This window comes from Miscanthus floridulus, chromosome 3 (assembly GCF_019320115.1).
Source record: "Miscanthus floridulus cultivar M001 chromosome 3, ASM1932011v1, whole genome shotgun sequence".
Taxonomy (NCBI): domain Eukaryota; kingdom Viridiplantae; phylum Streptophyta; class Magnoliopsida; order Poales; family Poaceae; genus Miscanthus; species Miscanthus floridulus.
The window spans coordinates 123,847,945-123,863,165 of record NC_089582.1 but is presented as its reverse complement, the minus strand read 5'-3'; the positions used below and the strand labels follow the sequence as shown (position 1 = coordinate 123,863,165).

General features: G+C 44.2%; 1 protein-coding gene across 1 annotated transcript; it reads right to left on the bottom strand.

Annotated features, from left to right (window-relative positions):
• Positions 1–7,455: 7,455 nt before the first annotated feature.
• LOC136546766 (uncharacterized) lies at positions 7,456–9,260 on the bottom strand. The gene is made up of 3 exons (XM_066538737.1): positions 8,290–9,260; positions 8,014–8,193; positions 7,456–7,927 (listed from the first exon to the last, which is right to left on the bottom strand). The coding sequence occupies exons 1-3, from the start codon at positions 9,220–9,222 to the stop codon at positions 7,634–7,636; spliced, it is 1,407 nt and encodes a 468-aa protein (XP_066394834.1). The 5' UTR covers positions 9,223–9,260; the 3' UTR covers positions 7,456–7,633.
• Between the last annotated feature and the right edge of the window lie 5,961 nt (positions 9,261–15,221).

The following is a 15,221-nucleotide window of genomic DNA, read 5'->3' as shown; positions in this document are numbered from 1 at the left end:
TTTAAAATGCGTGCACGTCACCTAGGGCAGCCGTTCGGACGGTGCACGATCACCATGTTCGGGTGTGCGGCGTCGTGCGTGGGTGCTCGTGTCGTCGCACACGTGCACCGCGTGTGACCTTGCCGGTGGCGGTCTCGTCGTCGCCCGTTCTGCGTGTCGGTCCGGCCGAGCTATGCCCTGGCCTCACGCGCACACGACCGCGATGCCGGTGCAACCGCTGCTGTGGCAGAACCGCCTAATCTAATGCCCTCCAGGAGTACTTGTCTTCCATTAGACACTAAGTATCCAAGAGAGGACATTAAACTACGTGGTTTCATCGAGCGCATCCCAAGTGAGAATTCAAAAATCCATATTTTTCCATCAGGATCATAAATGAGAGAATAAAGCTTACAACATTCTTACATTATTTCTTACATCACTTTATTACAGTAGTAGAATATTACCTCAATTGATTATAACAGCGGAATCTAACAATGTTATTAGAGTTACATCGGAAGCAAAGATTAATTTAACGACATGATCACTACACCACAGCCCCAGAATAGCGACGTACCATCGGTCAGTATAGGTCGATATAGCGACGCTCCGTCGGTCGGTATAGATCTATGCCAACACTTACTTGCAGCCGTTGAAAGTGGCGTCGGTATAGCCTACGTCGACCGACAAGTTTTTAGCGACCAATGGTCTAACGCCTTAGAGGCTACATATACCGACGCATAGTTTGAAGCTATAAATACTTTTAGCAACTAACAGTCCAACGCGAATCATTTACATAGAGACAGTATATATGTTGCTAATCAGCAGTACATAATAACATGAAAACAATCTATTATCAATGCACATACATTCATTACAAGATATATTAACCATAACTGATCCATTCATATACGAGTAGCCCAATGTAAGGTCGGTCAGATTCAAAATCATAAGTACAAAATAGATTAGAAGCTCGCAAACATAAAGTTTGTGCATGAGCAAGCCATCAACATCACTACATCTACCTCATGTGACCAAAAGTCATACATCCACCACTTGTAACCAAAAGCTTAGCTCACTAACACCTAAAGCTCACTGCTCAAATTTCACTAACAGTGAGCTCTCAGTCTTATCTCTAATATGTTCAAAACAAAACACAACTTCGATGAGCCCCTTTAACTTGTCGACATCATCAGGTACGTTGCCTAGGCCTTGCAGGATGGCTGAAATGCAATATGAATATCCAATTAGCGACAATTTTTACCAAAGTTGGAGAAAGACAGCCAATATAAACTCCAAGAGGTTCTCTAAAATTAATAGCCAAATTTCATAAAAAGAAAAGTTCAATGTCGCAAACCATTGTAAATGAAATAAATAAGTAAAGTGATAGTACCTAACTCAAAGCAATATACAGATTTAGTATATGGGCTGGCACTGGAGGTTAACATATAAGATGATGAATTAAACATAGCTTATACATGCTGATATAACTAATAAAATAACTATCAGCGTGTAAATACTAAATATGCAGTGCCAAAAACATACACATTTATGAGAGCACCATAACTAGCAGTTTCACAGGATGTATACCCTCGTTTTTTCAAACAGTGTAGCTATACAGGAGGAACAATCATATGAACACACAAGCAGCAGTATGTGTACCAAAGATCCTGCCTTGTACTAGAGGAAGAATCATATGATTCATATGAACACACGCAGAGAGCAGCAGCACGCAGCAGTACCAAACACGCAGGCAGCAGCAGATCAAACACATAGGTAGCAGCAGATCAAACACTAATAGAACCACAATACTGAACTTTACCTCAGCTTGCAATAAACAGATTGTCCATGTTTCTTTCCCCTTCTCCACATCTGAAAAATGAATAAAAATATCCTTCAAACAGTGCAGAAAAATATCCTTCAAACTTTGATATGTGTCAGGTGCAGAGCTAGGAATAATGCCCATATACGCAGAATAATTAGTAGTTAATGATGTGACAAGTAACAGAATATGCTATAACTTGAAGTGGCTAGGCTCCAGGTATTGACAGGGAAACATGCATGGAAGGCTATGTTTGATTTAGCTGGAGGTTTTTTATATGAGTATGATCTAGAAGCTATTTTATCTCTGAGCAAACTTGTCAATCACTCATGCATAAAAAACTCTGGTGCTGCAGTAGTCGATGGAAGCGGGTTAATTATGTTAAACAAAATTAGAGGATATGGTTGTCTACAACACATACATGGACAAAATTTCAAATACAGGTACTGGATTTAGCAGCCACCCCTAAATTGTTATTTATTTGGAGGTTGTCAAGATGGAAATCCATAACTTAAAGAGATGAAAGCAGTTCATGAAAATCTAAAAATTGTCATAATTCATATACAAATGTGAATTAGGGCATTGTGTGGTTTAAATCATCTAACATGTGGATTTTACTAAAATTATTTGTTTCAATTACTTGAGCCAAATATATCATAATAAGCTGCCATTTTGTATTGCTAGTTGGCCATTTTGTAAAGCAATTATAGGGCAACACATGCTGCCCTACATTTCAGATCAAGATCTATACAATTTAATTTCCTCCTCCTATAAACAAACACAAGATTGACGATTTACATAATAAGGAAATCCTACACACTTCAAGTTGTTAGCCAATGCTGGATTACCTGAAGTGATCTGCTCTTTACTTGATGCCTTTACAGGCCAGCTTTACTAACATGTATATAAACACCAAGAGGTCAAACAAATCCAACCAGACACACTTTTCATAGAAAAATAAACAAAAAGTTATGAACAAATGAAATAGTTGTAAAGTTCAAAGGAAAATAAGTTAATTGGATGCAGATAATAAAGTGTATTTGAAAGCTATGTCAGGTATTATTTGCAGCTAGTATGTCATAATCAATAAATACCAAAGGCAAGCCTCTCAAACTTTGTTTTTTCACTTAAGGTGGACTGTATTCCGATCTGTGAGGCTAGCTCAAGAGAAACTTAGAGCCAAGACCCAAGAACACTGACACAAGAGAGCAATTTGTTTAGCAAAAACATGGGACTTTGAGCTCAGCAGTCAAGAGTAATGAGAGGAGATTACTTGAACCAAATAGTCAGGCATACAAGTTTAACTTGACCAAGGCTGAGACAACGCTATAATTTTTTTTGTAATTTTTTTTGAAATATTTCTTGATTCCTAATTTCTACACATTTACAGCTAGTATATCATAATCAATAAATACCAAAGGCAAGCCTCTCAAATTTAGTTTTTTCACTTAAGGTGGACTGTATTCCGATCTGTGAGGTTAGCTTGTAGTTGGTACATGAGAATTGATATTTTCCAATGCAATAAACTGGTGTTATCCTCATATTTGTAGATTATATAAGAACAACACATGCGCAGATATGTTCCCTATTCAACATTCTTATAAATACTTCAATGATACATCAGAAGTTCAATTTGTACACCAACAGTTTAAATAGTTGTTGGACCATCACTGAACAAGACTTTTTATTGAGAATAACTCAATTCGAAATAGATATGGTCCTCATAATAGATTAGAGAATTGCATAGCAAATAAATTGTAGGAACATCTTAACATACCACTTTGGTAAGAGAACAAAGACCTGATATCCAAAGCGTTGAAAGGCTTGAAGAGCTAATACTGATAAAACCAAAGCCTGCTGCAGCCATCTAATTTAAGAACTGACAAATTGGTTCTCTGAAACAAACCTAGTAACTCATGCCTGCATGGAACAAGCGTCAGTTAGATACACCGAATTAGGTGTCCTCTTTTTGTAGTTTTGGCATAGTGAATATCATACTATATGTTCATATCATAAGGTTGTCATGATATCAATTCATATGCACTAATGATAACTTAAGTTCACAAAAATAAATCTAATACAAGGTATGTATCGGTGACTCAGTTAGTACTTGTAACGTGACACTTGCTACAAGAAACAAAGTAAAACAAAGACATTATCATTTTTCCCAAATTGATAGACTTGCTCAATAGTTCTCATGGCTTTCAGTAGATATTGTAGTAGTATGAACTATGAAAGGAAGAAAAGCAATCTCTAGACAGACCAAAATCTTTCTGTTAAACACATCAGTGATTGGCCTATCTACTTGTAGAAGCTATTCAATCAAACCAAAATCATTCACCAGATAGAGGACGTAGACAAGGCCTACAGATTTGAGAGGGGAGGGATAGGAAGACGTGCATCACGGTCACAGCCTAGAGAGGGAGCAGTCGGCACAGAAACTTGCGAACGGCGGCAGATTGGAGGGGACCGAGCACCAACGGAGGACCAGGTCATGGCGAGGTCGAGGACGCAGCACGAGATCCACAGAATGGAGGGTGGGCGACGATGAGGGCTGCCTACGATGGATCCAGGTATGGTGTAGGATCTGGGAGGGGGAGGAGGACGGGAACCGATACCGGGAGAGGAAGCTACCCATGGAGCGCCGCTGGCTGTGTGAACCACCAGGAGCTACCGTCGGGTCAAGCCACGCTGCGCTGCTAGCCACAAGCGGATCTGAGAGGGGCAGATGGCAGGACATCAAGAGCACGGGTGAGAGTTGGGCGGCGGCAGCGACGGCGAATTTGGGCAGCGGTGATTTGGTGGAGGGCGCAGGAGTAGGTGACAGAGGCAGCGGAGTTGGGAAGCTAGAGACTGAGCAACGAAGAGGTAGGGTTTGGAGAGCGTGGTATTTGGACCTTAGGATTTCTCCACGAATGGGCCTTTTTGACGTTTTCTGGGCCTCCTTTATTTTTTGAGAGCTACAGCGACCAAAGGTTCATCCTCTTTATTTATCTGTCCCGATTGATTGTTTGACGGTACACACAAATATCTATACCGACCGATCGTTCGATGTAAAATGTACATTTGTCGACACTTAGTCCGTGGGCTAGCTATACCGACCGATGGTTCAACGGTATTAGTATATTTACAACGACACACGTGTGACGCTATATTAGTGTTGTGGTGTAGTGGATGGAGCATTAACATAGTGGACATTTATATACAAGAGATGCTAGAAGATTTTACATCTTTTCTTATAAAAACCTTTAGTAAGGGTTATAAATATACACTACGGTTGTAGCGTGAAAGAAATCCTCTCTAAGCCCACCGGAGGTTTTCACACACAAGAGTCAGCTCTAAGTATTCTCCAATCACCTGCAACAAGGGAAATAAAACCCTGAGTACTCGATTGTACTCAGCAAGACTTACCCGATAGGAGGAAAAGAAAAGACTCCAAGGATATGCAAGGCTTATTTGGCTTGTGGGTTATTGCATCTACGGAAGCATTACTAAACGTGCGCCTATGCATATCCTTCACCTATGCTTCTTTCAATCAGGTGGTAAGCAATCAGAACTATTTTACCATCTTTCATATTTCAGTTCTTACTACGGTGTTAGACCGTAGCCAAGCGGTACCATCTCACAGAAACGGCGATTCTATGAGACAGGTAATCACTCGACTTTTCTATCTCTCGCAAGTGATAGGTAATCACCCGGTTTCTGTGAGACGGTACCGACTTGGCTATGGTCTAGCAACGTAGTAAAAACTGGAATATGAAAGATGGTAAAATGGTTCTGATTAGTTACCACCTGCTTGAAAGAAGTATAAGTGCTTACATAGAATGTTAGTTAATGAACTAATGATGACTGCTAATAAAATTGAATATAAGGACGCACGTTTAGTAATGCTTCCGCAGATGCAATAACCCACGAGCCAAATAAGCCTTGTATATTCTTGGAGTCTTGTTTTCCTCCTGTCGGGTAAGTCTTGCTGAGTATCATCGAGTACTCAAGGTTTTATCCCCCTGTTGCAGGTAACCGGAGGATACGTAGAGCTGACTCTTGTGTGTGAAAACCTCCTGATGGGCTCAGAGATGATTTATTTCCCACTATTACCGTAGTGTTTATTTATAACCCTCACTAAATATTTTTATAAGAAAAAAATGTAAAATCTGCTAGCATCTCTTATATAAAAATGTCCGCTATGTTAATGCTCCACCATGTCATTAAATTAATCTTGCTTCCTCTGTAACTCTAATAATATTGTTATATTCCCATGTTATAATCAATTGAGGTAATATTCTATTACTGTAATAAAGTGATGTAAGAAATGACGTAAGAATGTTGTAAACTTTATTCTCTCATTTATGATCCTGATGGAAAGATGTGGATTTTTGAGTTCTCCCTTGGGGTGTGCTCGATGGAACTGTCCGATATAGCTCTCTTTCGAGGTGCTTAGTATCTAGTGGAAGACGAGCGCCTCTGAAAACGTGTTATTTCGAGCGGTTCTGCCACGTACTATCTCTAGACTATGTTGTTATTGGAATTTGTTTGGCAAATATTTATATCTGGATTTAATATCATGTGTTGAAAAAACCATGTTGTATCTGAATGCTTGAGGATCATATGATTAGTTGGATGTGATGAAACAGTAAATTTATGGACCTATTCTAAGGCAATGGAGAAGACGAGCGAGTTTTAATTCTGTTTTTCTTGATGTTTGTCCAATAACTAAGTCGTCTCCCGGTGCACTAATTGTCTTATCGTAGGACGAAAAGCAAAGAAATTGTTCTACCGTAGTACGATTAGTTAGAAAAAATGATTTTTAAAAACTAATCGTTCTACACGGTAGAGGGAAGGTACCTTTTGTCTACCGGTTATACAGATGATACCTTTCATTTTACAGGTAGATGGAATTCCTATATGATTCATTTATTCTTGAGTTCCAAACATGTCCTAAGTGATGCATGAGAGATTGAGTTAAACCCTTGTTTGGTAGAACTCCTCCGGAGAAGATGGAGCCGTTAAATCGTTTGGTAGGGCTCTTCCGCACTGGAGAGGAGTCCTACCAAACTGTGCTTAAAAATAGTAGCTTCGCCGCTCTGCTGGACCCTGTATGAGATTCTGTGAGAGCATGTTTCAAGGAGCTCTATACATGGAGTTGTTTGCCAAACAATTTAACAAAACAGCTTTAGCTGCACACGTAGGGTTGTTCGTGGAGCTGAAGAAAAAAAAATTAATTCACTGGTAAAGTGGAGTGGTGCCAATCGGGGCCTAAAAATTTCGAGTTTTGAGAAACACATCTCACGCGCTAACAAAAGTTTAAAATGTAAAAAAAAAATTATACTTAATGAGATGGCGTGGCAGCAGTGAACCACAAGGACTAAACAACCACCGCTAGATCAGTCTCATTAAGCGCTAGCTATAGAGGCCTGGAAAATAATAGCATAATGGATGCTACAGTATGTCAAGATACGTTATTTTTGGAACTACCACCTAGACAGAAGGTCCAAAAGCCGCGCCATCAGCACAAAGGAGCACGCAGGTCGTTGTAAGCAGTAGCGCAATGCGCAACAGCCAAACACTCAGTTTAGGCGAGCGAGGAACTAGAAGAAATGCAGCACAGCACAAAAGTAGGGATCTGGCAGTGGCAGTTTCCAACGCATGATAAAAATCCATACAACATGGAAGAAACTAACTTAACTGCATAAGTTTCTAAGCATGATACTGCAGGCACATACATTGCTAACAACGATAAACCACAAGGTTTGGGTTTCGACTAGTCTCTAAATAAAAAAGTTAACGACTGACCACAACGATTCTTACTGTAGCTTGAAGCATTCTAAATACTAATCAACCGATACAAACGCTCGAATTCACATAAGGGTACTCCTGGACGGTGTCGAGGAATATATTGTACCAGTCATCAGTGACCTCGTCAGACAATTTCAGAGTCATCGTCTCAAGCATGGGGGCACATCTGAAGAGCATTTTGAGGAAATCGATTTCATCATCATCACCTTTGAATCCTTCGATCTGCACTTCTGTGAGATCGATCGAGAGTCTGTCACTTGCACCTATTATTCTCCATTTCCTATTATTCTCCTGACAAGGGCACCATTTGTCGCAAGAGTCTGTCACTTGCACCTAGAACAAAATGTACCATATATAATGTATTAATTGCACTGCAAATACACAATCACTAGACGTATTTAAAGAGAGTAGATAGGTACCGGGGTATCCACAAGAACCATGTCAAGCCTTTCCACTGCAGTGCAAATCCGAAGCAGGTTCAACAGCAGTGGTCCAAGAACATGGCTCCATGTTGCGATCTTCAGATCTAGGACAGAGAAGGTGGTAACAGAGATTTTCTCCAATTCTTCTGCAAAATCCCTCTGTGAAGGATAAGGGGTCTACAAAACAATCGGCAGCAGACAACACTTTAGAAGCCAGTTAAAAGTCCAGGAAGCTAGCTAGGAGATGAATGAGCACGAGAGACTGAGACGAACGTCAAGTATGTCCAGCGACAGGACATGGGCACGACGGGGCTGATGGCTACCCTCGTCGTCGCCGTTGTCGTCGTCGGTGAGATCCATCTTCTCCACCGCCCGTATGTTGATGGAGAAGACACGCCACATTTTGCCAATCCCAACATACATGGAGTAGTAAAAGCACCTCCAAGTGACCTCCTCCACCATTGGTGCCACCACCGACAAGCTGTTGTCTGGGTGCGAGGCCAGCGCCAGCTTCCTGAGCGCGGGCGCCACGATGTCGATGGTGGACGTGGACCGGAACGCGCTCACGACGAGCTCCTGGAGCGACGCCGAGTGCACCGTGATCGTGTCCACCTCGTGCGGAGTCCTGGTGACGCTGAGAACGCGCAGGCGCGGGCAGCGGGGCACCAAGGCGGCGAGCTCCGTGATGCAGCCCGAGAGGGACAGCGTCTCCAGCTTGGGGAACTCCGTCGTCGCCGGCAGGGCGAAGCGGACGTCCCACACGTCCAGTTCGATCGATGTGGCAAAATCGAAGCGGGGCAGATCGACCGGGAAGTATAGGAACACCGGGATGGTGAGGGCGAGCTTTACCGGCGACCGACCCGCGGCGGCGTGGAGCAAGGAGGTGACGCTGCCCGCGTCCAGCACACGATGTCCCGTGCCCCTGCAGACGTGGATGTCGATGGCCTCCAACGAAGTGCGGGTGAACCGGGCGATCGCGTTGGGCGCGAGCCCGCGGAAGGAGACCTCCAGGAGGCAAGGCCAGACCCGGCGCCACCGCCGGGAGAGAAAGGCTGTGCTCGCGGCGGTGCGGGCGCAGCGGAGGCGGGTGAGGACCTGGAGGAGGAGGTCGTCCCGGAGTGCGCTGATGCGGTCCACCCGGCTCTGAGACCGTGTGGCACGGCGAGGCGCGGGCGGCGGCGGCGCGCCACGGCGTCGGACTACCATCGCGTCCCAACTCCCAAGGCGCCAGCGGCCAGCTCCGTCTCTCTGCAATTGCAGCGTCACTATCACACAGTTGGCGTGTTTGGATGCAAACCGGCTGTAGGTATCTAAAATTTAAAAGTAAAGCTCTAGCTAGCTAAAGTTTTTCGGCTATATTCACTCTATTTGTTTGGGCCTGTTTGGCTTATAAGCCGTATTTTTTCAGCCAACGAATAATATTTTTCTCTTACACCAAATCAACCAACAGTACTTTCAGCCATGGCTTATCAGCCAAACAAGCCCAATCGAACAGGGCGATTTTAGCCAAGGGGGTTATGTTTTTGCAAGAGTCAAAAGATGACCAAGAGGCCCAAAAAAGCCATATGTCCTTGTGCCCAAAATCATTTTTTTTCGTAGTACGAATCCAAAAGCACCTCTCCTCTAGCTTTCATTAGCTTTTGGGAAAAAAAATTACCCACCCACCACTAGTTAGGTAGATAACAGTTCGTTCTTTTTCCCTTCTTTTTAATCTGCGACTTCTTTCCCGTTCGCAATGCGGTGACATCTTCTCCGTCGTTGCGAGCTCAACACGTCTGGCGCCCTCAGCGCCCTCTGCTCTGCAGCTAGCCCCGTCTGAGTGCAGCCCTAGCGGGCGCCGTCTGCCCCGCCCGATGGCCGTGGCCAGCCCCGTCCGGTGCGGCTTGCGTAGCCACCTGCGGCGGGTTTGATGTCCATGGCAAGAGAAAGAAGAAGATGCGGGTTTGCTGTCCATCATGTGTGGGGTCCGTTCGTAGGTGAGAGAAGCTTTTCCATCGTGTCAAAAAGGGGAAAAAGGGATAAAAGTTGCTTCCGAAAAGGAAAAAGGAAAGAAAAATTAGAATATATTGTATCAATCTTTGTTTCCTCTCCCCTCTCCTTCCTCCAAATATTATGATCTCAAGTGAGTCTCTGGGCTGATTTGAGGTTAGGGACCGGCCCGGATCTAGTGAGCTTTGAGAGAAGCCTACGGCGATAGACCACTTAGGCACGTCAGGCTGTCCAAAAGACGATTCTTGTGAAAACAATTCATATGGCAACAAATCTAACAATGGGAGCCACCAAAGAGAGGGAAAAAGGTGGGGCATGGGCAAGAGGATTGTGAAAATAGATGCCATAGGTGAGAAAAGAGGTTATTGAGGCCAAAAAGATAAAAAAAAAACTCATCGGAGAAAGCGAATCGAACTCCGAACCCATTATGGAGGAGCATAGCTGGAGTGTCCTATGATTCGTAAGGCCACTTACAAAGCAACGAACCTTACCGAGAGACGTGATGGATAGCAAGGGGTAGTTGAATTGAAGAATAGGGTAAAAGCGTAATAGATTGATTTTGATCAATTGAATCACTCGACCATTTGTGATCCTCTGATGTATACAGAGAGATGTGATAGTTGTATCCTTATTAGTTTCCTATAAAATCGAGCAAGTTTTCATCAAAGAAAACTCAAAACTTAAACAGGCAATATCAGCCTGGGTGGGTTTATCTAGCATCAGACGAGTACACGTCAAAATCTGGTTCGATCGGTTTGGAAACCGGCCTAGGACGATTTTATCTAACTCCCAGCCCACACCAGCATGGGCCGGTTTTCTCCATTTTCTCGCCAAACTTGTCAATTTGAATCTAACTCGATTCGAATTTGATTCTTTCGATCAAAACTTGCATCAATCATATTTTGTTGTAAACATTTTAGAGAAGGTAACACGGTAACGGAAGAGAAAGGAGGCTTGCAGTGGAAGATACCCCGTGCAGTCTCTGCAACCTGCAAGCATGCAACGGAGGTGAGTGAATTCATTTGCTGCATGAAATGCCCTGTTCGCTTGTCTGATAAGACATAGTTGAAAGTATTGTTGGCTGATTTGTTCTAAGAGAAAAATATTGTTCGTTGGATGAAAAAGTACGGCTTATAAGCAAAGCGAACAGGGCGAAAATCGGGGGAGAGGAGAACTTGTGCTGCGCCAATTTTGCTAGGTGCACACAAAGACTCTACCAACCTGCTTTTTTTTTTTTGCTATGTGCACATGTGCGAGTCCGAGAGGAGATAGGTGCGCTCCATCTGGTGTCACGCCGCCGAGTTTGAGGCACAAATTAAAAACATCTGTGGGTTTTTTTTTCCTGCAAGGATTTTCTACACAAAATTTGTATATTGTGGTCGACATTGGTTATCGTTATTTGCTAATTAATATAAATCATATTATAAAATTAGGATATGGATCTTCACACAAAGCAGATGCTAGTGGGCGTTTGAACAAGTAGGCATATAAGGGTAAGTACAAGGCACTAAACGAGTACTCCCGCTGTTCAAAAACATATATAATTATAGATTTAGGACAGGTTAAAATTTCTTAAATTTTAAGAAAATGATATCAATGATTATATTTTCAAATAGATTTATTATAAAAAAACATATTTTATAATTTATTTAATGATATTTATTCCATATAATAGCCCTATTCTTCAGCAGTACTTTTAAGTGACGAACAATGTTTTTCTCTTTCAACAAATTAGCATAAGCTAAATTTCAGCGAAACGAATTGGCCAATAAATATTACTACTTTATTGTAAAATTTTGGATAAAGTCGAAGGTGTTGACTTCTTATCAGACGGAGTTGTCTCTTAGCAAAGTGTAAAGGTTGACACGTCAATAGGTCCTTAGTTAGCCAGAAAGTTTCCAACGTGTAAATTCCTCATACATACTAAGGTGGGCCCTACACTAAATAAAAAACTGTGTTGGTGGATGAGCAACCAGTGGTGAGAGAATAAGAAAGGTGAAAGGATGAAAGAAGAAAAAAATGGTTTCTACTGTTTGCATTGTGTAAGGTGGTGTTATGCCAGCATGTGCGCTCTCTGATGTATTGCCCTCGGTTGCTTTCTGCTCTCTCCTCTTTGCAATGACTTAGACTGTCTCCAGTAAGGAGACTTAAATTCAAAATAGGTAGCAAGAGGTCTAAAATCAGTCTCCAACAGAGTACCTATACGGAAGACCTATTTTAGGCACAACCTAAATATGAGTATCCTCTCTTCTGAAAACTCATTTGCAGAAATGATTTTATTTTGGGTCTTGTTGTTGGAGAAGATGCCGAATAGGTATTGAACCTTTTGCCTGTAACGCTATCCAAAAGACAAATATGTCTTGTATTTTAGGTGTTGTTGTTGAAAATAGCCTTAGGACAGATATAAGGCGAATCACCCACCAAATGAGCTACCTGAGGAGAGAGAAAACTAACCTTATTGGTGCCTCCCTCAACCAGCACAACACGTAGGTCGAGACTCCTTTTCCAACTGAGGGGCCTACCCAGTTATCCCACCCGGTTCTCTTTCCTTTCCATACGAATAAAAACAGTGTTTAGAGTAGACAAAGATATTAGTTGTTGTATGTATTAGACTTTAAACTTGTTTATTGGTGATTTGGCTTTATTTATAGACAAGTCTTATATTATTGGGCTTGATCTTAGAACGCACAATGGAGTTGCCTAAGATGTCATGAAAGCTATGCCTGTGTTGGTACTGAGATGAGAGAGATGTGATGAATCCATTTCAGGTTTTTGGGATGGGATGGTCCCTGCATTGTGTATGGTTGAGGGGGACAGGATCATCCCTGCTCTAGTTTAGTTGAGAGATGTTGAAAAATGAGATGAGACACTTGCACGTGGGGCTCTTACATCAGTTTCCTTTTTTTCCTCTTTCCTTTCTATCTTCTTTCATCCGGCAGCACCGCCGATGTGATCGGTGCAACCCTGCGACCCAGTGGTTGGTGCTCCAGCGTAGCTCCCACCCTGCGCGAATCCCCTCCCCTGCGAGTACGCTCGGCTTGAAGCCGCCTCCTCGATCAGGCTCCGCGTCGCACGAGCAATGCTCGGTTCTTCCTCCGACGGTGAGAAACCTTGAAGATGGCTCCCCGCACATGCTTCTTATGGCGCACACTGCGAGATCCGCAACCTTGACCCCTGTCGGGTACCTTAAAACGGGGTCCCCTAAGCGTATACCGAAAAAATCGCTTAGACCCCATCAAAATCAAAGCCAAGAAATGAACCCTTGGCTAACCCCTAGCCTTGTCCGAGGCCACCGGCTCTCCGCCTCGCTCGAGGCCTCGCACGAAAGGCCTCAGACGGCCTGCCAAATCTCCGCCTCGCTCGAGGCCTCGCACGCCTCGAACGGGGGACCGATTCTCCGTCTTGCCCGAGGCCCCGCACGTAAAGCCTCGGACGAGATGCTGATTCTCCGTCTCGCTCGAGACCGCTCGACAATGACCCGTCGCCTCTGCCTCAATCGATCTCCCCGACAGAGCGTCGCGTCCAATTAATACGACCAACCACTCCCGCGATGTCAGCCGGACGACGGCTCGACACAGCGGAGCGGCCGACGAGACAGAAAGTCACATCAACACCATACCGTCCAGGACAGAACGGGGCAGGGGTTCCCGGCCACTGTGCTCTAGTGCTGTGCCCACGACCAGCGCCCGCACTACACTGTGCTACCTAACCCCTGCCCAAGGAACAACACGGCGTGGGGAGTCAAGTCCGGGTCACAAGAGCCTCGGAATCAGTGTACGGGACCCAACTGCTCCCTCCAAGCCTCGGCAATCCACTTCAGGGTCTCGGCAACCTCGGGATTCGCGCCCGCCGAGCCCCCACGACGGCTCAGCCTTGGCATCAACTAAGCCTCGACTCATCACGCGGTCAACACACAGTGACCGGCACGTCGACCGCCACGCCCTGCTTCAAGCTATCACTGGAGCTCCCACGTCGCACAAGATCGGATATGACCGGCGCATCGCCCGAGTGCATCAAGGACAGAACTACATCGTCGACCATGCCGCCACAGCAACAGGCTACAGGGCTCGGACATGCCGCCTTTGTTCGCACGACGTCGCGTAGTTAACACATGTATCACCCCTGTCCCTCCTTCAACTATAAAAGGGGGGACCGGGGCCGTTTCTAGGGACGAGGAGAATCGGACGTTCATGATTAGGCCTATGCACACACGACAAACTCATGCATAGACGCTCAGACAAACACGCGCACTTCCCGGCTGCTTGAGATCAACATCTCAAGCAAACCACACCACCCCACGTAGAGACCTGGGACTAGCTCCCTCTCTCGCCCTGCTTGTAATCCCCTACTACGAGCACCTCGGTGCAAGGAATACAAGATCGATCTCATGGACTGGACGTATGGCACCTATTGCCTGAACCAGTATAAACCTTATGTCTCTTTGCATCACCATCCGAGATTGGGAACACGCAGTACAAATTTACTAGTTGGTTGAGGACTCGCCGGTCGAAAACACCGACAACCCCTCTCCTGTGTAGTTCATATCTCACCCGATTAGAGCGACAAGGATGTTGAGTGGGTCCCGTGTGTCACTCAATCAACGAGGATGACAAGTGGGTTTGTGTGTCACCCTCTATCGGGATTAATTTGAGGGCCCTGATTTAAGGGCTCCTGCTAGAGTAGAACAAAAGAAATTGAGTCCTTAGTTTGAGGGCTCGTGCTAGAGTTCTCTAAGGACTAATTAGTAAAACAAGAGAAATTGAGCCCTCAAACTAAAAGTAGAGGCCTTAGTTTGAGGGCTCTGCTGGAGTTCTCTAAGGACCAATATGCAACGTAGGCGCATACACGATGAAAACAACATAGATTAGAACAGAATAATACTTTCTCCGTCCTGTCCTGGTACACTCTACACGTTGAGTAAATCGCACCTATCACCATCTCACTTACACTTTCATCCTTGTTTTGCGTAAAAGAAATAACACGAGGATGGTGAGATGGACTCTAGAAGCCTTATATATTGGTCTTACCCATCTTTAATAATCAGGGTGGAACTAAACCCTCCACAATATCTCTATGCACATAGGCTAATGAGCTAAATTCGAAACTGGAATGGATGTCACACGCTTTACGCATTAGGACGGATGGAGTATAAATAAGAGAAAAAAACATATGCGGCGGTGCCAAGGCTGCTGGTGTCGAGTATAAATAAGAGAAAA